This window comes from Petaurus breviceps, unplaced genomic scaffold (assembly GCF_028583685.1).
Source record: "Petaurus breviceps papuanus isolate PSGF00001 unplaced genomic scaffold, PetGlider_PUasm1.0 90919, whole genome shotgun sequence".
NCBI lineage: Eukaryota > Metazoa > Chordata > Mammalia > Diprotodontia > Petauridae > Petaurus > Petaurus breviceps.
The window spans coordinates 13134649-13156118 of NW_027187378.1; the positions used below are offsets into that span (position 1 = coordinate 13134649).

At 36.0% G+C, this 21470-nt stretch overlaps 1 protein-coding gene across 1 annotated transcript in view; it reads left to right on the plus strand.

Moving 5' to 3' along the window:
* Positions 1–21470, plus strand: part of CFAP61 (cilia and flagella associated protein 61) — a 365072-nt gene that overhangs the window by 29217 nt on the left and 314385 nt on the right. Inside the window, exon 7 of the mRNA XM_069075487.1 lies at positions 14754–14886. Within this exon, the coding sequence (XP_068931588.1) occupies positions 14754–14886 (133 nt within the window). The remainder of the gene's footprint in view (positions 1–14753; positions 14887–21470) is intronic.

A 21470-nucleotide genomic window follows, 5' to 3' on the forward strand; every position in this document is an offset into this window, starting at 1 on the left:
GCTAAATATAAACTCCTCTGTTTGATATTAAAAGCCCTTCACAATCTGGCTCCAACTTGTCTTTCCAGACTGATTTGGTATTATTTTCCCTCATGCACTCTATGTTCTATCTACATTTCTTTCTGTTCCCTGTGCATGACATCCTATTTCTTGCCTCCCTGACCTTGCACTTGATGTCTCCCATGCCTGGAATGTCCTCCCTCCTCACCACAGCCTCTTGGAAACCCTAGATTCCTTAAAGGTTCAGTTTAAAGAACTTCAGGAAGCCTTTCCTGATTCGTTGAGCTATTGCTGCTCTGCACCCTCTTCCTTTTATCATAATAGAATAATAAGTGTAGAGCTGGAAGGGACTTCAGAAGTAATCTAAAAGGAATATCCTAATTTTATGATTGGGAATCTGAGGCCCAAGAAGGTCAAATGAGTTGTCTTAGATCACACAGCTAAGTTAATGTTAGAGATAAAATTTGAACGTAGGTCAATTGACTCCACGTTTAGTATTCTCTATTGTACCATATTTTGTATTGACTTGGCTGTGAACATATTATTTTTTTCTCAGTAGAATGTAAGCTCCTTGAGGGCAGAGACAGTTTTGCTTTTGTTTTTGTATCTCCAGAATCTAGCACAGTAGTTGGGACATATTGAATTGTTGAATGAATTAAATAATTAACAAAATCAGTCCTTAGAATCATTACAATTCCAGGTTAAAATTTTCCATCTCTTCTTGATTATATAAATTGCAGGGCTTTAAGTCTAATTAATTTCCTTGCTTTTGCACAGCAAAAACATTTTTGTATTTGCTGTATTTGTATTAGAATTGAAAGTAGGAGCTGTTTTGCATTTCTAATTGTATCCCCAGTTCTTACTTAGCACATAATAAGTGCTTAATAAATACTTCCTTCATTCCTTCATTAGTGGGAATACTCCCTTCATGATAGAGATTTCAACCCCTGCAACCCTTTTTATACAGGTCAACAACTGAACTTTGGCTTACCTTTTGCCCAGTTTGGGGAATCAAAAACTTCATCACCTGGTATCCACCCTTCTGGTGATAAAGCCTCTTTGCCCTCAGTTGGGCTAGTCTTTGGATAAGAGACCCATGCTCCATTGCTGACTCTCAGCTTGGCCCCCTTTCAGTTTGTGCTCCTCTGACACAACCTTTGAGAACCTAGTTTCACTGTGACATTAGCACTGGAAGCAGGCTTTAGTTGAAGATACTGTGAACTAGCTATTCAAATAAAACAAATTAAAACAAAACCAAGGTAACAATTTTCATTCGTTTTTTCATCTATAATTTGTTACATAACTAAGGTGCGTAAAACACTATTCCAAGTGCTGTAGGAGATACAACATAATTGGGACATGTCCCCAGGCCAGAGAGAGATAATTTAATCATTTAACTGGGGTACAAAATACAGAAGCCATTAAAGAGATTACAGAAAGTATGTGGGTAGCCCTAGAGCAATCAGAAGGTGGCTGCCACTATACCAGTTAGAGCTGCAGATAGACTAGCCCTAGCTCCATACATCGCAGACACACCATCTCAGGGAAAAGTGGCTTTCAGCCTGGAGCTAAGCAGAGTTGTGGAAAGCAAAAAGATCCAATGGAGTCCCCAAGATTCCAAATTAATAGGAAATACAAGTAGTGATACAAGTGTATGGAATACAAGTGCATGGGGGTAATCTGGAGACACTCCCACCTCTGGCTACCATTTAAGCTGAATCTGTGCCCTGGTGCCTTCTGGAGGTCTCCAAACTGAGGTCCCTTACTAATGAACATTTGCAACCAGAAGTTTCTGGTTGGTTCCCAGGGTCCTTGTCACTGGGAGATATAAACAGAAAGAGCGATCTGTTCAATAATCTTTAAAAGGAGTAGTAACTTCCCCTCTCAATTTTTATTCCTCTATTTTGAACATGAGACTCTGATAGACATCTCTTAGACTTCCATTGAAGGGAGAAGAGTGAGAGAGCAGAAGGTACCAGGATTCAGTCTGAGCATATAGGGTAACTCCCCTGATTATCCCCATTACACACAATTTTTCCTCATTAGTTGTTCACCAATGAGGGTTGATTTTCACCCATCCAGGGCACCTCCTTTTCCAAAGGTATTTAAGCAATTCAGGAATCTCCGTGGTTTTGCCTTTAGTTACTGAGAGAGAGACCTCTGACCATCAATTTAGTGATTATTTGCTAGCCTAATTAGTAAATTAATTATTAATTATCCAGAAATGCTGTCTCTTGGGCTATTCATTCTTCACAGTTAGTAGTTGTGGTATTGACAGAAATAGTCAAGTCAGAAAGAACTTCTCAACTTAGTCAAAATCTTAGAAAAAAAGGTGCTCATATTTTGAAATTTGGGAAAGATAGATTCTGTTGACTCAGAAAGGAAGGGATTTTCCAAGTTAAAGACTTACATCAGGCCTAAAAAGTTCACCATTTGTCACAGAAGTATTGACTCTGACAATTATAGTCTGTTATGATTACTGACAGCATGCTGAGGAGTTTTCCAAAAATACCCATGGACATAATGACATAAACCCTTCCAGTTTAAGGTTGTTTTTTTTTTCCTTTAGCTTAAATTGTCCTTATGGGGATAAGAGGGAGGAAGAGGATAATAGAAGGAGATTGTGTTATTATGGTAACAACTGGTAGCAAGTAATTGAAGAACTCAGATTTATATTCTTAAATAAATGACCATATTATATAGTGTTACTATGTGGTACAATGGAAAGTGTCTCAGATTTTAATTCAGAGGAACTGGAATCCAATCCAGGCTCTGCTATTTATTAATTGTGTGACCCTTGGGCAAGGGAATCTCCTCAAACTTAATATTCCTTTTCTATAAAATAAAAGCTTTGAACTATATAACTTTCAAGGTCACTTTCATCTTTATGATACCATGATCCTTTGTCATAGTGTTACTCCTCTATTTAGAAAGTCTTAAGGATTAGTACCTTGTACAGATTAGGCTGATAGAGCTCATTATGCAACTAATTCATTCTGGCTGTTGCAAAATGCATAATTAAATGCAACATGCATAATTGCGACAGGCTTAAAGATAACTGCCACATGAGATGTTCTTCCTGGCTATTTCTTCTAGGACTCTTGGGACAGTCTAGAACCTGGGATCAGATATAAGTTGTGAACCACAGGATGAAAGGGCACATGCACATTTGGAGACAATACCTGTCATAAAATCTTCCATGCCCCTGTCAGTAGCATTCCTTGTATGTGGATGTGTATTTAGTAGTTTTTAAGCAGGTTGCATTTCCCCCAGTGCTGAAGATATAGCTGTTGCATGTTTGTTGAGTGGATGCATGCTTACATGCCTGAATGAATGAATCTATTCCAATTTCAAACAGAAACTGCCAAAATCATGAAACTATACCAAAAAGAGATTAAAAAAAACTATCACCTTTATGATGATAATATTGTGGCCTTATTATTTCCATATCTTTTTGAAGATTTTTTAAAATGTCATTGTCATAATGATAGTATTATAGCTTTACTGATATTTCCCTTCCTTTTTGAACATTTTATTTACACAGAGTGAAAGGGCAAGAAAGAACACAGGGCTACTTCAAAATTCTCTTATGACTCTACAAGCATTTCTTTTCTTTTCTTTTTTTGCCTTTTGGAGGGCAATTGGGGTTAAGTAACTTGCCCAAGGTGTGTGTGTGTGTGTGTGTGTGTGTGAAGTATCTGAGGCCGGAACCGAACTCTGGTCCTCCTGACTCCGGGGCCAGCGCTTTACTCACTGCACCACCTAGCCACCCCTCTACAAGCATTTCTAAAGAAATATACTTTTCATAAGTTTTCATAAGATTTTCATAAGATTAACATTTTCATAAGATTCATAATTCAAAAATATTGCTTGCTTTTAGTGTAATGTTTTTTTCTTGGATTTTAATATTTAATTTAGTGCTAAATTCACATAGAAAAATATTATTGGTTTTATTTTCTATTTTCTTTACAAAATATGCATCAAATGTCACGTGAATGTTCTGTTACTTTTTAATTTTTAAACTCAATATTTTATTTTCCCACAATAGCATATAAAAACTTTTAACATTCATTTAAAAATTTTTGAGTTCCAAATTCTGTTATTTCTTTGTAGAGTAAAACAAATGCTTAAAGTTCTCTGAAACCTTTATAAATTATAGCTAAATGTAATGGAATATAACTGTGCTGAAAGAGACAATGAATATGATGAATGTAGAGTAGCATGGAAAGACACATGAATTGATGTAAAGCGATGTAATGGAAATGATGGTGACAGTATACACAATGACCACAACATGGCAGCGGAGAGAACAACAAACAATGCTATGAAATTATGATGACCAAGCTTGGCCCCAAAGAGGAGATATGAATGAGAAGGGACCTCTCCCCCTTGGCATAAGTGAGGCCTTTGAGAATGGAACTTGCTTATCATTTCAGACTTTTTCCACTATATTGGTTAGTTTTGATGGTTGCAGTATATTGATTAGTTAATTATCTTTTCCCTCTTTTTATTCTTTGTTATAAGGTATGGTGCTCCAGGAGGACAGAGGGGAAGAATATTTTGAGCAGCATCGGTTATGTAAAAACAAACTTTTATTTGTAAAAAAATATTCCTTATTGGTTATCTGATCTATAAATTGAATATCTTAAAACTTATTCTAAAAACATCAGGAAATTCCACTTTTTCAATATTGTAGTTCTGATTGCTGGCTCAGAATGACCTTATTAGCCTGTTCAACACATACCAGTGAGGGAAAATGAAGAACCATGATAGAACAACTGAGTCATTTTCTACTGATTTGTCTGAAAGTTGCTAGAGTATTTAGTATTGAATACTTTTTTGGTAGTTAATTCAAGAAATTTATGTTTAAAAAGATCTTAGCCAAAAAAGTAATTACTTGAAACTTTTAATACTGTGAATTTTTTTTTTATGAAGTAGACAAGTTAAATGCCCCTATTCTACTTTAAAATGATTAAATTAGCAGAATTGGAAAAGGCAGTGTGATGTAGGAGAAAGGTCAGTGGATGAATGTGGCTGTCAGAAGACTGGAGTTTGAATTTCAGGTAGAACAGTTATCACCTGTGTGAGCTTGGGCAAATTAGTTCAGCTTTCTGGACTTGTTTTACTCATATGTAAAAAGAGAGGGTTCAATTACATAGTCCATAAGGTACCTTTCAGCTCTACGACTATAATTCCACAAGCTTAGTACATACATATATAAAAAGCTAAATAGGTAAATATTTGGTCAACTAGGTGGTGTAGCAGAGATAAAATTCAGGGTGTGGAATCAGAAAGACCTGGGTTCAAATATGGCCTCAGATACTTACTAGTGGTGTGACCCTGGGCAAGTCACTTCACCCTGTTTGCCTCAGTTTCCTCATTTCTAAAGCGAACAAGAGAAGGAAATGGCAAACCACTCCAGTATCTTGAGAAAGAAAACCCCAAATAGGGTCATAAAGCGTCCGACTCAACTGAAAAACAACAAAATATGTAGTTTTTGGGAAAAAGTTTTGTCCACTAGAGGTCGCAAGAGATCTTGCAAAGAAGAAACTGCTTTGTTTTATGTGAGCCACACATGTGCCCCTGCTTTCTTGTAAATAATAGGTTGCAAAAAAAAAAAAAAAAAAAGGCACCGGCCCTAAAATTTGTAAAATATTTTTTTCAAAAACAGTACTGTCAGAATGGATATTTTAAGCTTTTCCAAGGAAAAGTAATAGGACCGGGGCAACTCCTAGCCTTTGTTGAAATGCTATTCTTGAAGTTTAATATTTAACCAAGGCAGAACACGGCTCTTAATACTACTCAATTTGATTCTGAAGGTATTTTCTTTTTTATGTTTTGTTTCTTCCCTTTTTTAAAATTCAAAGACAACCATTTCAATAAAAAAGTAGGCCTCAATGAATTCAGAAAATCGGTTATTCCAAAAAGGTACATTCAAAATGTGTGCATGTAATTAATTATAAATCATTTCTGGAGCAGAAAAATATAATCCAGCAGATGATGCTTTTGCTATGAAGGTGGAATCTGAATAGGGAGGTGTCCCTGCTACTGTGGCTTTGGGCCTTTTGAATCTTGACCTTCCCATTTGTGTAATTCCTCCTCCCCCATTTATTTGCTAAATTTGAGACAGTAAAACCTTGTAGAAATGAACTAGCTGACTTATTTGAACAAAGTTAGAACTTTGTAAAATTTCTTAAGAATTATAGTAGTGCAGTGGGACAGTAAAGCCTTGGGAAGAACAAAGCAAACTGAACAGAAATATATGTATATGTTTACATTTTGTATGTATATCTGCATATATATACATATATGTATGGTCCCCAAGTGTATGTGTAGTGTCTCGCTAGAGGAATTCTATATTGATGTGTATGTATAATTATTGAGTTGGCTAGTGTTTCTCAAAAATTTAAAGGCTTATTAGAAATTAGTTCATTATTTTTCTTCTAATGTTTAGTAAGTGTATGAAGGGCATGTGAGTGACAGATTTTTTTGTTTCCTTTTTGCAAAGAAGGTAAACAGTTCCAAGACTTCTAAACAGGGTAATATTTTGAAGAAGGGGTATGTATGGGTGAGTGTGTGCATGTGTGTGTATAAATGTGTGAAGAGAGAAAGAAAGAGAAAGGGATTCCAGATGACGCCATAAAATCTGAAGTACTGCCTCTCATACAAATTAGTATCTTCTTCTTAAGCTTAAAGGTTTGCTTTATTTTCCTCTTCCTCCTTTTCTAGCACTTCAATGAATATTAAAAAGTCCAAGTTGTCTCTAAATGATCCATAATTCGCTGTGATAAAATGAGTTCAATTCAAATAGCTTACAACTGCTAAAAATGTTTAAAATTAACTAGTATATATTGAGATTCTGCAAAATTATTTCCCATTGAAATGTGTAATTAATTGTTGTTTTCCACTCAGAGAATTATGCAATTGCCATTGTATAATCATCATCATCAAAACACTAATCAAAAGCTAAATGTGTGCCTGCCTCAGTCGGGTAAGATTTCCGAGGAAGATGTGGTCTCTGCCTTAGGAATAATAATGTAGAAGTACATTTTGTAGAATAATGTAGAAGTACTAAGCAAATTATTTTTGAGAACCTGTGTGTTTTGCTTCTTTGGGGCTGGAATTTTTTGTATGTCATTTGAGAGTATGGGAGGCTGATGTCATACATTAGCATTAGCAGTTGAGGCTGATGCAACATCATAAATTATCAATTACCCAAAGGAATGCATTTCCAGGGTAAGTTCCTTTTTATCCATTTTGGGGAAGGGCCTAAGGGAAAGAATCTTCAAAACTCATTTATTTGTATCTTTTGTTTTTTTTTTACCTGTCCTTAAAGACTTAGTTTAGAGACATGATTCTGTACTACATGACCTGGCAAGTACTCATGAATATTCTTAAGCCTCTGAGGTTACACCAAATCCTTTATTGTTGATTTGTATGTTAATATTTTCTGTTAATATTAAAAAAAATAAGAATTCTTAGTACATAGTTAATTTGGGGTTTCGCTCTGTAATTTAAAATTGTTTAAAATAATTATGATACTGAGTTAACTTTTCTTTTATTCAATTAATATTAATTACCTATCAATGAATATTGATGTAGCCCTTTATCTTTTTTCAAAATGACTGAAAATGATTTTGCTAGCCATTTTCCTTGTCACTGTACATTTTCAATGTCACTGTGGGTCCTTTTCACAGCAAAAATCACCCATTTTAACAACCTTTAGATAATGTCCAAATAGAGAAGAAAAAAATGGCTTATTATATAGAGGTTGCAGGCTTTCTGGGAGCAATCTTCTTTTATCATCTTTTGGGCTCAACTGAAGGAAAGTGGGGCCAATAATTTTCTTAGTTTCTGACTGGTTATATTGATGTATTGATCTTCACATATGAAGTATAGGGTAGTAAATTTCAGTCAAATTTTTATTCTCAAATATTTGTTCAGTTCCTGTTATATTCAAATGTCTGTGCTAGGTACAGTTGGAGATATATAGAAACATCTTCCTGACCTGTAGGGGCTTAAGTTTTCATTGCAGAGTCAAGACATATCAATATAAGAAGCTATCTAACAAAACAAAGTACATGGTAAGCAGTGAAGACAGCAGGAGCTTAGAGAAGGCACCATTATAGGCTGGAGTAATCAAGAATGTAGTAGTCAAAGAATTCTTTTGGAAGAATTTGGCGTTTGAAAGATTGCTAAGATCTGAATAGGCAAAGAGAGGAAGGAAATGGCTAGGTGTGATTCAAAGCTTAGAGACAGAACCCATGAGGCAACATTTTTGGTGGACTCTTTAGGTCTCCTAACCATCAACACAAGTGTGCTGCAGTGATTACAGAATGTCTAAAAAGTATTGCCAACACTTGCTGACTTGAGCAATAATTACCCAATCAATCAAGCATTTATTAAACACCTTCTATGTTTCAGGTATTGTGCTAAGCACTGGGGCTGCTCTCATGTACTTAGCGTCCTGTTGGGGGAGACACATGCATAACTAGGTACAAATGAAATACCTTCAGAACAGTTGGAAGGTGGTCTTAGAGGGGAAGGCACTTGCAGCTGGGGAAAGCTTTTGCCCAAAGTGGCATTTTAGTGGACTCTTTAAGGAAAGGAAACCAGGTATTCTAGGAGGCAGAGGTGAGGAAGGAGAGCATTCCAGGGATGGGAGGACAGCCAGTGAAAAATTACAGGAATAGCAAATGGAACATGGCACATGAGGAACAGAATGTAGGCCATTATGACTGGTCCAAAAAGCATGTGAAGTGAAATAATATGTGAGGAAACTGGAAAGATTGAAAGAGGCCAGCCTGTAAAGAAGTTAAGTGCCACTGAGGTGTTTATATTTGATCTTTGAAGTCATAGGGAGCCATTGGAGTTTATTGAGTAACCCTGTTAGAGCTACACTTTGGAAAAATCTCTGATAGCTTTGTAGAGTATGGATTGGAATGGGGAGAAACTTGAGGCAGGGAGTCCTTTTAGAAAGCAATTGTCATAATCTAGGCTGCAGGTGACCTGGACCTGAATTAAGGTAGTAGTTGTGGGGATGGAGAGAAGGGGACATTACACAAGAAATATTTTGGAGAAAGAAATGACTAGATTTAGAAACAAATTGTATATAGAGGGAAGTAACAGTGGACACATGGGAAAGAGATTGATGATTAATAATGAGGTGCTTAGAAGAATGATGGTGCCCTCACCAATGACAAGAAAGTTGAGGAGTGTGTTTGGGTGGGGAAGTATAATGAACTTGATATACACATAGGACTTCTGGTTCAGAATATCCAGTAGGCAGTTGGTGATGAAGGACTAAAGCTCAGAAGAGAGACTAGGGCTTTACTCTGCCATCTCCTCTTAGCTTCCCTGGCATTCCTCAAGGCTCAGCTTACCATCCCACCTTCTGCAGGAGGCCTTTTCGTTATCCTGTCCCTACTTGTTAGTGCTTTTGCCTTTTATATTACCTTCATCTATTCTGTATACATCTTCTATGCACTTAGATATTTACATATTTCCTCCTCCTTTAGAATGTATACTCAGGGTGGGGAATTTTTTTCTCCTTTTCAGTTCAGTAACCATTTATTAAGTACCCACTGTATGCCAGGCACTGTGCTAAAATCTTTGGATACAAATAAGAAAAAGAAAGACAGTCCCTGCCATCCAGGAGTTTGCAGTCTAATAGGAGAAAACTAGGGGGAAAATAAAAGGAAGCAGAAATGGGCTAGGAAAGATATCATAGGAGTCTTGTTCTATGAAGTTCTTTGTATCCATAGGGCTTAGCAAAGTGATTGGCATATAATAAGTGCTTAATAAATATCTGTTGGCTGACCATCTGAATACATACATAGTGAGGAGGTACAGTGGATAGAACAATGAATTCCAAGTTAGAAAGATCTCAGTTAAAATCCAGCCTTGGACATTTTATTGGCTTTGTTTCTCTGGAACAAGTCACATAACGTCTGACTCCCTCAATTTTCTAGTCTGTAACATGAGGATAACAATAGCACCTAAACTCCCAGGGTTGTTGTGAAGACAAAATGAGGTAAAACTTATAAAATACTTTGTAAACTTTGAAGCATTATTATTATTATTATCATTTTTATCTGGAAATAATTTACATATGGTAACTAAATCCGTTGGAGCTGATGTGATCATCAAGTGAGAGAGTATGTGGAGAAAAGAGAATAAAAATAATTAACGTTTTCATAGTTCTTTGAAAAAACGTTTTCCTTCTGATAAGCCTGTAAAGTAGGCAGGGCAGATATTGTTACCTCTATTTACAAATGAGGAAACCAAAGCTCAGAGAAATTAAGTGACATGTGAAAATGACATTGTTAATGAGCACCAGAGCGAGACTTAAACTTGGGTTTCCTGAACACAAGACCTGTATGTTCTTTCTACTGCAACTCAGAGAATCATTGAAGAAGATAACACATGTAAAGGACTTTGCAGACTTTAAAGAGAAATGCCATTTATCATTGCTGGCGATGAGATTAGATTGCTATAGACATGCTAGTAGGTCTGTTTCATTTCACATCTATTGGGTTTCCTACTAGGTTCATTTATAAAATGCCCTTGGGATTATCTCTAGTTGGCTCTCAAATCATATTTTCGTACAATCTGTTTTCCCTTCCACTGCTTTCTTCCATTCTCCTCCACTGTAATGTGCTGATAATAATTAGAACCATAAGCAGCATTGCCCTTTATGTTGGTGTTCTGTATCAATAATGTCTGCTAACAAAAGAACTTAATACATTTTTTGGCCACCTTTTGATGACTGTTTCATATCAGTTAAATTCCTCTATAAAGTGTTGATAATCACAATCAATGTCTATATTTTTATCCATTTCCTATTTTCCCCAAGTTGACAGCTTATTCAAATACATAAATTTGTAATTGCGTGCCATATGTTTTCATTTTTGTTTTCTAATTTGTTGTAGAGTTTGGGCTTTTACTCCTATCAGTTGATGACCTGCCTCCAGCCAAGAGATTCTATGATTCCTAGTCAGTAACTTTGAGTTTCATGTCTATTAATAATCAATTTCATCTTTATGATATTTCTAGCCTTTGTACAACTTCTCTTCTTTTTTTTATAAAAAGTTTTTATTGATGACTTTTGTTTTTATATCACCTTGATTTTCCCCTTCATTTGCTCAACCAGCCAGTCAGTCCTTATAAACAAAGCATAACCCCCCCAAAAAAAACAGTCCAGCAAAACCAACCAAGATATCAACTGTGTCTCATGTTATGTGCTAAATTCCATGCCTATAGTCCTCCACTTCTACAAAGAAAGGAGGAAGGGGGCGGCTAGGTGGCACAGTGAATAGAGTGCACCAGTCCTGAAGTCAGAAGGACCTGAGTTCAAATCCAGCCTCAGACACTTAACACTTCCCAGCCGTGTGACCTTGGACAAGTCACTTAACTCCAATTGTCCTGCCTTCCCCCCTCCAAAAAGAAAAGAAAGGAGGAAGGTACATTTTTTAACTCTTCTCTGGGACCAAGCCTTTTGTTTTAATCCTAACGAATCCTAAACCATTCCTAACTCTAACCCTAAACCCCACAGTTTTATACTGTATTTGGTTTTCCTTTTAAAAATTTATTTTCTTTTACATTCTTGTAGTCATTGTGCAATATTGCTTTCTTGGTTCTTCATTCTGAATCAATTCATATAAATCTTCCCATGCTTCTCTGAATTCTTCATATTCATCATTTCTTTTTTTGTTTTTTTATATTCATCATTTCTTATGATGCAGTAATATTCTATTACATTCATGTGCCAGAATTCATTTAGCTATTCCTCAGTCAAGGGGCATCTGCTTTATTTCTAGTGTATTGCTACCACAAAAAGTTATTCCTCTCATCCTGAAGAAATTATTCATGATGTAGAGGCAACTAGGTGGTACAGTAGATAGAATGCTGGAACCGGAGTCATGAAGGCCCAAGTCTTAGACACTGCTGTGTAACCTTGGGTAAGCTACTTAACTTCTTTCTGCCTCAGTTTCCTCATCTGTAAAATAATAATAATAATAATAATAATACCTATTTCCCAGGGTTGTTGGGAGGATAAAATAAAATAATATTTGTAAAGCACTTTGCAAACCATAAAGCACTACATAATTGCTAGGTATTATAATTATAATTATAAATATGAAGATTCTGAGTAACCCATAAGCCCTTCTTTTTTTTAGACAAAGAAAGCTTGATTTTTATTGAAGAGAGATTATTTTCTAGTCATATGACTTTAGGAAATTCATTTGACTCTTTTGGCACCTGTTCAACTATCTCCCCCCCCCAAAAAAAAAGAGAAGAAAAGGTGGAAAGAAATAATTATAATACTCCCACCTACATATCTCATAAGATTGTTGCAAAAGTGAAATGAGATAATACACATGAAAGTGCCTTGCAAACTATAACATGCAATCCTAATGTAATATATTGTCATTACTAAGGCATATTGCCATTAACTTAACATGTATCCTTTAATCACCGATAGAATCCTCATTTCTGAAATGGTGGGAATGTGATCTCAAGAGAGCTGTCTGTCTTGGGAAGTGCTGTAAATCTAACTATCAATTTTCTAACTTTCTGCTTTCTCTGGCTATGTTTTATAATGCAAACTAATGTGCAAACAATTAGGCTTACCACTTCTTTTTAATCCCAACTAAATTTTCCAACAAAATCTTCATCATTCTCCCTTATGTTCCTTTTTATATTGAAGCTCTTGAGTATGAAAGCATCACATTAATTCATTTTGGAGAAAGTTGGTGCTTTATAGAATTTCTTTACTACTTCATCTTCTGCAATGGCTGGATTTCCAACTGAAGAAGAGTTTTTGAATGTGTTAGGCTCTTTTTGTGTGGCAAAGAACCTGGTGCTGGTTCTTTTCCAGCTGAGATTTGCAAGGCAAGGGGTCCACTGTTAATATAAAAGCTGACTGAAATCTCCCAGGTTATATGGAAAGAAGAGGTTATCCTCCAGGAGTCCAAGGATGCGTCCCCTGTATATCTCTATAAAGGCTGTCCATCTGGTGCATAAAGTGCAACTGTGTCTCCTTGTCTGTTATGACCATAGCAAAGGAAGATGATTGTTCCATGAAAGAATGTTTCTTGTTACCCTTTGACTGGTTGTGAAGCCAACTTTTCTATCTTCTTCGTTTGTCTTTACATGGAAAACCTGTGAGACATCTTTTCTTTTAGCTGTAACATCCTCTTGTTTTCTTGTTTGATTTATACTAAGAATATAGTTGAGGGTTTTTTTTCGTAGTGTATCAAATCATTGTGCAAGATCTTGTGTATAGAGTACCAAGAATTAAATGAGTGATTCTCAGCACCATCTACCTCCTTTTCCACTGTTCCACTCTGCTCACTGTGGAATCAGAAGGAGTCTACTTGTTCTAAGTGACTATATTTATCTGAATCACAAAATCCATTTTGATTCAATATTGTAGAATGGAGGTGATCCTGAGTTTTCAAAATTATGCTGATGGCGAATGAGCAAGCTGTAGCATAATCTGCCATGTTATGGAAAGACTTTAAGTAGGGCAAACTGTGTCTTTCCAAAGACCAGCCTTGCTCATTCTCAAGAGGCTCATCACCAGAATACTGGCCATTAGGTGATGAATTCTTTGACCACAGAAATCCATGAAACAAAGAAAACTATAAAATGACCTTAAATGAATCAATCAGTTAGTTGATCAGGGATCATTTATTAAGCACCTGCTATATTCCACGTACTGAGCTGGGTCCAAGGGATACAAAGACAAAACTGAAACAGTCCTTTCCTTCGAAGAGCTCATAGTCTATTAGGGGAAGCAATGAGTATGTACATAAGCATCTATGAAATGTATACTATGTAAATATAAGGTAATTGGGTAAGAAGGACCTTTTGTAGTAGGCAGGCCTAGGAAAGGTTTCAGGTGGAAGTAGGCCCTTGAGCTAAGCTTTGAAGAAACAAAGAGATCCCAAGAGTTGGAGGTGGGAAGGACATGTATCTCAGGTTTGGGGGCTAGTCAATACAAAGGCAGAGAGAGAGAGAGAGAGTATTATGTGGGAGTATTAGCAAGAAGGTTACTTTTACTAGACCTCGGAATAATAGAACTGGGAGTAATGTATACCAAGGTTGGAAAGGTAGATTGGGGCCAGGTTATAAGGGGCTTTAAAGGCCAAAAGAGCCTAGATACCCCTTCATCCAGAAAACTTAGGATAGTTTTACCAAGTGATGAGAAATGTCATCCAAGGGCAACAATGGTTTAGACTATGGACAATGAAAACCATAAAGAAATCATTAAGAAGTGATTTTTTTCAAGCATTCTGTTTCTTTTCATGTATCAAAAAAGTATTCATCTAATAATAGTTGTTTCTTCTAGACATACTAAAATACCCTTGACTCTTATTTGTCTCTTTGTACATTACATTCATACATATCACGTTAGACTGTAAGCTCCTTGAGGGCAGGGACTGTCTTTTGCTTCTCTTTGTATACCCAGAGCTTAGCACCAGTGCCTGGCATGTGGCATGTTATTAAGAAATGTTTATTTATTGAATAAAGGTACTACAATAAACAAACTGCTGAATTCTTATAATAATAATTTTTCTTGTTTCTTCCTAAATTTTGTACAGCAAAGTGAAATACAGAGTCGAGCAAATTCTTGTGAGTTTGATTGGCATATACAGACTTAATTTTCTTGTGTAGCTACAATCTAACTAACATAGGAATGAATCCTTATTAAGGTTGCCCAATTTAAATGATTTTCTGTGTTATAGGGTGGAAGACCATGATGATCTCATGCCAATTTTTATGCGTCATGACACTTCTCTGAGAGAAATCTATGGTGAATACTTCCTTGCTGAACTGATAGAGGCCCAAGATGAAGAGAATTACTCTGTTATATGTGAGGTTAGTAATTAATCTGTTTGGGGATTTACTCCGCTTCAAATGAAATAGATGATGTTCTTTCTTATCCACTTCATGTTACCCAACCTTACCCTTTTGACTTTTCCTGACAATTGTTTTCTTTATTCTACCTCCTTCTCTACTGCCACCTTGAAGCTGCCTGTACAGTTTCTATACCCTTCATCCCCCCCACTACTTATTTCAATGGTCTTCTCTTCCATTTTCGGGGAAGCTGTTCTGGACTGGGTTTGACTCAGGACAATCCCCTGATAGTTTAGTTCACTATTGGGGGAAAAAGGGAGACATTCATAGGTCATTAAACAGAAAAATATAGATTTACTTAGCAGTAGCCAGAGAAGTATATTCAGCAAGGATAGGCATTGAGGATACCTTAAGGTAGGTCAGTTGAGTGAAGCTCCCTGAATTACCCATCATGATCCACCATCAATGTGTTCCTGGAACTCTTCATGGTAGCTTTGTACTCAGATGATGAGCAAGTAACATCAATAATCTGAGCCTTTAAATTTCCTGAACCAATCACATTTCAAGGAAGTTCTCAATACCTTTTTAGGGAAAACTAGCCTAACTTGCAAGGGGAAAGGAGTTAGGAAAGAAGGAAGGAGACAAGCATTTATTAAGTGCCTACCATATGCCACAAATATTGTCTTATTTGACCCTCATAATTCTGGGAGGTTGAATCATTCTCATTTTACAGTTGAAAAAACTGAGGCAAACAGAGGTTAAGTGATTCGTTTAGAGTTATGTAGTTAGTTAGTGTCTGAGATAGGATTTGAACTCAAGTCTTCCCAACTCCAGGTCCAGCACTGCCACTCTATCCATTGCAGCACGTAGGTACTTCTAGAATCTTGCTTCTACCACATAAGCTAACTGAGATTCAGGGTACATATAGCTTCTTTATTTTATCACTTTAGGTGGGGAGAAAGAAGGTTCCAAATTATGAGAGTGGATGCTGTACAGGAAATGTGGGGAGAGATTGTAGGTCTTTGGAATAGAGCTTCCTGATAGAGATCATAAATCTTCAGCTATGTCAGGCAAAACTCTAGTAGGTTTGGATAATATGTAGTATCTCCAAAGGAAGCATAGCACTTTAAACAGGGTAGAATGTTTTATCTTGTTCATGAGTTTGTCTATTAAAATGTCAGCAGTTATTTTCAAAATGTTCTGAAAAATAGTAATTTAACAAGCTATCTGTTTCCAATCCTCTTCAAAGTTGGATATATTCACAGTCAACTATTTTTGAGATCTGATGAGTGGCTTGGGGCAGGGAGAAATTTTCTAAGTAAAATGAACTGGTTAAAGATCTTAAAATCCTAGGGTTTCTGGTAAATTTATAGTGAGAGTTCATCTGTTGGCAAAAAAAAATAATGGCACCATCACATAGGATTCCAGCTTTAAGGATCTTTGAGGAAAGTAAAGAAATTATTTGAAATTAATTAAACACCTCTCCAAGAAGTTTGTTGTTGACTTTGCATTGTTATGGGTGCCCATTAAAGAATATGTCTGACAGTATCACTAATGAAAGCCTTATGCTGATGGTCTCAGGGAATAAGACAATTATTAACTAAAATTCTGCTCTTACCTTACATAATAAAGGACATTATTTTTAAAGGCTTGCTCTCTTGTCTTATTCTCTTTAAAATAAGTCTAGATTGATGGTTGTTTTGACTATGAGAAATTTATATTTTGAATGACCATGGTGCTTATGCTTTGTATATCATCACCAATAATGTTTACTAAGCTCCTTTTTGCCCAGCATTATATTACAATATTTAGTGATGATAGCTCTACACATGCTGAGACTACCAGAAATTCTCATTACAAATGAATCTTTGACTCTCATTTGTAAAAGAGAGAACCCATATCAATTATCTTTACAAACATTAGAAATAGAAATCTAGCAGTTTTACTTATGGGATATTTTATGATTCAGATTTCTTAATTTTTTTACATAATTTTGAAAGAAGTAAGGTCTATTTTAAACTATTTTTCTGATCTTGGAATTATTAATGTTCTCAATACTATATTTAAATACTAACTATAAAACTAAGGTCATGTCGTGTAATTGTGGAATGGTAAAAAGAGCCATGAGCATCAGTTTCTAAATGTGAGAACTGTCTCCATACTCTGAAATATTGCATGAAAACCTTTTTTTCCCCAATTATTTGTATTTTTTATGTTGAAGTAACTTTTCTATACCAAAACTCGATAATTTTCTGCTGGTAATTCCCTTCCTATCACATTCTAATTCACCATTGCTAGCTCTTTGTAGACTAATAGTAAGGAAATGGGGTCTAGGGAGAGTTCAAGAAATGTTTAGATAGAACAGTACCCCTTGAAAATACTTTCCTAATATAAAAATGGACAAAACATAGTTTTACACAGTGAGAAGAAAACTGATTTTAGGGAGAATAAAAGATTCCTGTTGATGCCTTTAAGAATTCTTTTGTTCAAACTGTATTCAGCTGATTTAAAATCAGGCTGTTCTATTGTAGGAAGGAGATAGATTTAGCTAATTTAGTTAATTAATGTTTGTGAAGAGAGATACAGGGACCACTCCACTCAAATTTTTAACTGTCACATTTTATATTTGATAACTTATTATATAGCCCGACAATTGCAGTTTTATAAAAAGTCAAAGGAAAAGAAATCCGCCAGGTCTCTCAGTCCTTAGGCGAGAGTCTTTAAAGAGATACTAATTAGTCCATCTTAAATTCTGTGAATCATTTAGTGTGTAGAAATGCATCATTTCTAGGGGGAAATGGATGGTAGAAAGTACTGGGAATGCATCTGTATCCCAAATCAGGCTGGCCTTTCTGGGTCTGCAGCTCTTTTCAGGTTCAAGAGTAATACCATAACAGATGACCTGCCCATCTGTCTTTCTGAACCTTCCCCCTGATCCTAACTGCATTTCCTTAAGTTAACAGTTTTAGGTAAACACCAGATGACAATAGATGACAGAGCAAAATTGAAGCTAGCAGAGTAGACCAAGTCCCTGTCATTCAAAACCTGCCCCATGGCAGTTGGGGAACCCTGCTGTGTAAATTCCCTTTATGCCATCCTCATACCAAGGGGACATTCTTGCCCAACTTAAAGGATTCTGAATTAGTATAGGGCTCCCCACCTGTCAATGGCTTCCTAGGACAGGTTTTGAGTGATTGGCTTGATATAATTTGCTTGACACAACTTTGTTCCATCATCCATTGTCATCTGGTGTTTACCCAAAACTGTTATCTTAAGGAGGGGCAGTTAGCAGCAGAGGAAGGTTCAGAGAGACAGATGGGCAGAGCATCTGTTTTGGCATTGATTAGGGGGAGGGATTGAATGGTCAGAGGGTGCCCTACTGATCTGGGGGATAGAGAGGTCTTGCCAGATGGGGGATGCCCAATGGGTTGGAGGTTGTTCAGCTGGTCAGGAAGTGTCTGACCAGTTGGACCCAAGCTGGATGAATAAAGGAAGGACAGATTCCCTGAAATACTGTTATCCATTTAGGTATATTGATATTAAAGGTTCCTAGGACATAAAACTAATAATATATGTATGTACAAATTATGTTCTTGTACTTTCAGTAAAAGGCCACACCCACAAATATAAATCTTATTTTCAGAGTTCACATCATGTCTGCCAATTAGATTAATGAAGAAAAAAGTCTGGCCCTAACATACAGTACAGGTGCAGACATTAATGTTATTTAAAAAGAACTAAAGTGGACCTTGAAAGAAATTTTCCTTAAATATCCCAGAATCATAAAATCATAAACAGTATAATAACCTTCCTCAAGATGTAAGAAAATATTGGTGCTTTTGGTTATTCCTGTAAATTCACATTTGAGTATAATGTTCAGTTCAAAACAGATGTTTAAAGGATATCCAATAGGAATGAATAGTTTTTTATAACTAATTGTAAAGTATAAAGCCAGTGCCATTTTGTCATATGTTATCATTACATCCTGTTTTGATGTTATATGAAGTTATGATGGTGATATAACAGGTTGTAGAATTGAAAATGTTATATCTTTATTCCTAATAGCAAAACATATTTTTCTCATTTTCATTAGAAAGTGAGATCCATGCCATTTGAAATCAAATTCTAAACACAATAAACCATTAGTGTGATAGCACATTCCTAACAGCGATCTTATAAATAATACATTCTTATCATACACTTTGCAGCTCAATAGGAAGCCAGCAAAAGGTATTTCAGGCCATCGTAGTTTAGCCTCACCAGTGTTGTTGTAGATTGGAAAGACACCTCCATGTGAACCAAGATAGATGCCAATTTTCCCTGCCGAGAATGAAGCTGGCAACCTCTTTCTGCACATATGGTAGATGGATTGGTTAATCAGCCTCTGCTGAGCCTTGGGCCTAAAATTACATAGAAGCCAGACAACTGCAGCGACTCTGCTTTTGTTCATGAGCGCAAACAAGACAAACAATCACTTGTTATTTGGAAAAAAATTAAAATGTTTATTTTGGATTTTTATTAAAGTGTCGATGGCTTTATAAAACAGCTGTGTAAATCCAGCCTTTTATAGCAAGTATCATTTTGGGGGTAGAACAGTAAAGAAATCATCCATATGTAGAGAAAGAGGGATGTTTAAAAAAAACAACCAAAAACTTCAGCATATTTCAGCATTAGGGCAAAACAAATGTATTCTCTGACATTTGTTATATTATCAAGAAAATATTGAAGGCAACATTTTTTAATGCCTAATGATTTATTTCTCTGTACTCTAAAAAATTTTGATATTAATTCAATGTGAGTCATTGCTTCATTAGTGTTATACTGAGTCTTAGCATTTTCATGATAGTTCAATTGTAGAAAAATGTGTTGCTTGACAGTTTTTGGCTTAACTCTAAAAATTATCGACTGTAATCACTGATTTTTTTTTGCTCTTTCTTAATGGAAAAGTATTATATGGAAATAAAACATAATCTTTTGAAGCAAAAGGACCCAGAGGCATTCTTATGTATTCATTTCTAATAATTTCTAATGAAGTCAATAACCCAGTTTTTGCTTAACAATTTAATAATCATAACAGTGATTTTTTTAGTTATATAGATGTCAAGCCACTTTACAATAGACCTTTATTTCTTTTATTGTTAATATCTTTAATGATAATACTATACAAAACCATTTTAGTAGCTTGATAGGGATAGGGACAACACCTGTAATTTAACTGATAAAGGCAACTTTAAGTGGGAAAACTCACTCTATCAATGCAGTTTCGTGTCTTTTCTGTAGCTTATAGTTTTGGAGAGTTGTCTAGGGTGCTGGGAGTTTAAGTGACATGCCCAAGGTCATACAGACTTTATGTGGGAGAGGGAGTACTTTGACCTGGGTCTTCCTGGTTGCATGGCCAGTCTTTATTTACCATGCCATAGATAGATTAATAACAGGAAATTGCAGTCATGGCACTTTTTCAATATAGCACTATAGTTATAATTTATCATATATTTATTCTTTTCTATTAATAATAATAGTTAAAATCCCTTAAGTGTGATGTCAATAAGGTCGGGAATAGTTATCAAAGATTTTGTGTGTTGCTAAAAAATTTTAGTGGGATAAAAACTTATTTTTTAAAGCCTAGTTTGAAGGCTGATCTTGCCATTTCTAGTGAAATGCCAGGACAAGTGAAATAGTTTAAAAGAACATCTATACTGTTGCATTAATTGTACTAATATTAATTCTCATATTTTTCTTACCACAATCCTCATTAAGGCTATTTCCCCTATATCATTTCTCCAAAAAAGAAAAGAAAAGAAAAATCAAATGCTTCCTATGGAATCAATCTATTATTTCTTGTGCAGATATTTTGTTTCACAAAATTGGTAAATGATCAGCTTCTCACTGAAACTTCCTATCTCACTAAGGTTTGAGATGAACAGAATGATGGTGGATAATGGTAGAGTGGGACAAGGACAGGATAAGATGATAACACGAAGCAGGACAACAGAAGGAACAGGGGAGAGGTGGTGGTACTGGCCGTGCTCTCTCAACCTCATCCACTCTCTGAAAACATCTTTCAAGTGTCTAGATCATTGTTTGAGGATCATTGTACTGTTGTACTACAGTACCTTGTACTATATTTTAGTGCCCCATGGTTGGATGCCAAATGACCACGTGCTTTTACCACAAGCCAGTGGGATGTCCTGTGACCAAAGTGCTAATGTCTGTTATGGGAAATTCCAAATCCACACCCTGAATCATAAGGTGTTTTGGAGAACTTCTCGAGCTACCCAAGGATGTAAGTTTGGACTAGGATAGCTTCCATTAAGTCCCAGCTAAAATCCCACCTTCTATAGGAAGTCCTTCCTAATCCCTCTTGCTTCTAGTGCCTTCCCTCTGTTGATGATTCCCTCTTTATCCTGCGTGTATGAAGTGTGTATGAAGTTGTTTGCGTATTGTCTCTCCTCAAGGCAAAAGTTTGCCTTTCTTTGTATCCTTAGGACGTAGCACAGTGCTGTAATGGAGATGCAGATTTAAAGATCTTCCCTGCCCCTAAGCTAACGTGCACCTGGAGCCTGGGGAGGGAGGCTTGTTTTTCAGTAGATACTTCTTGATTGGCC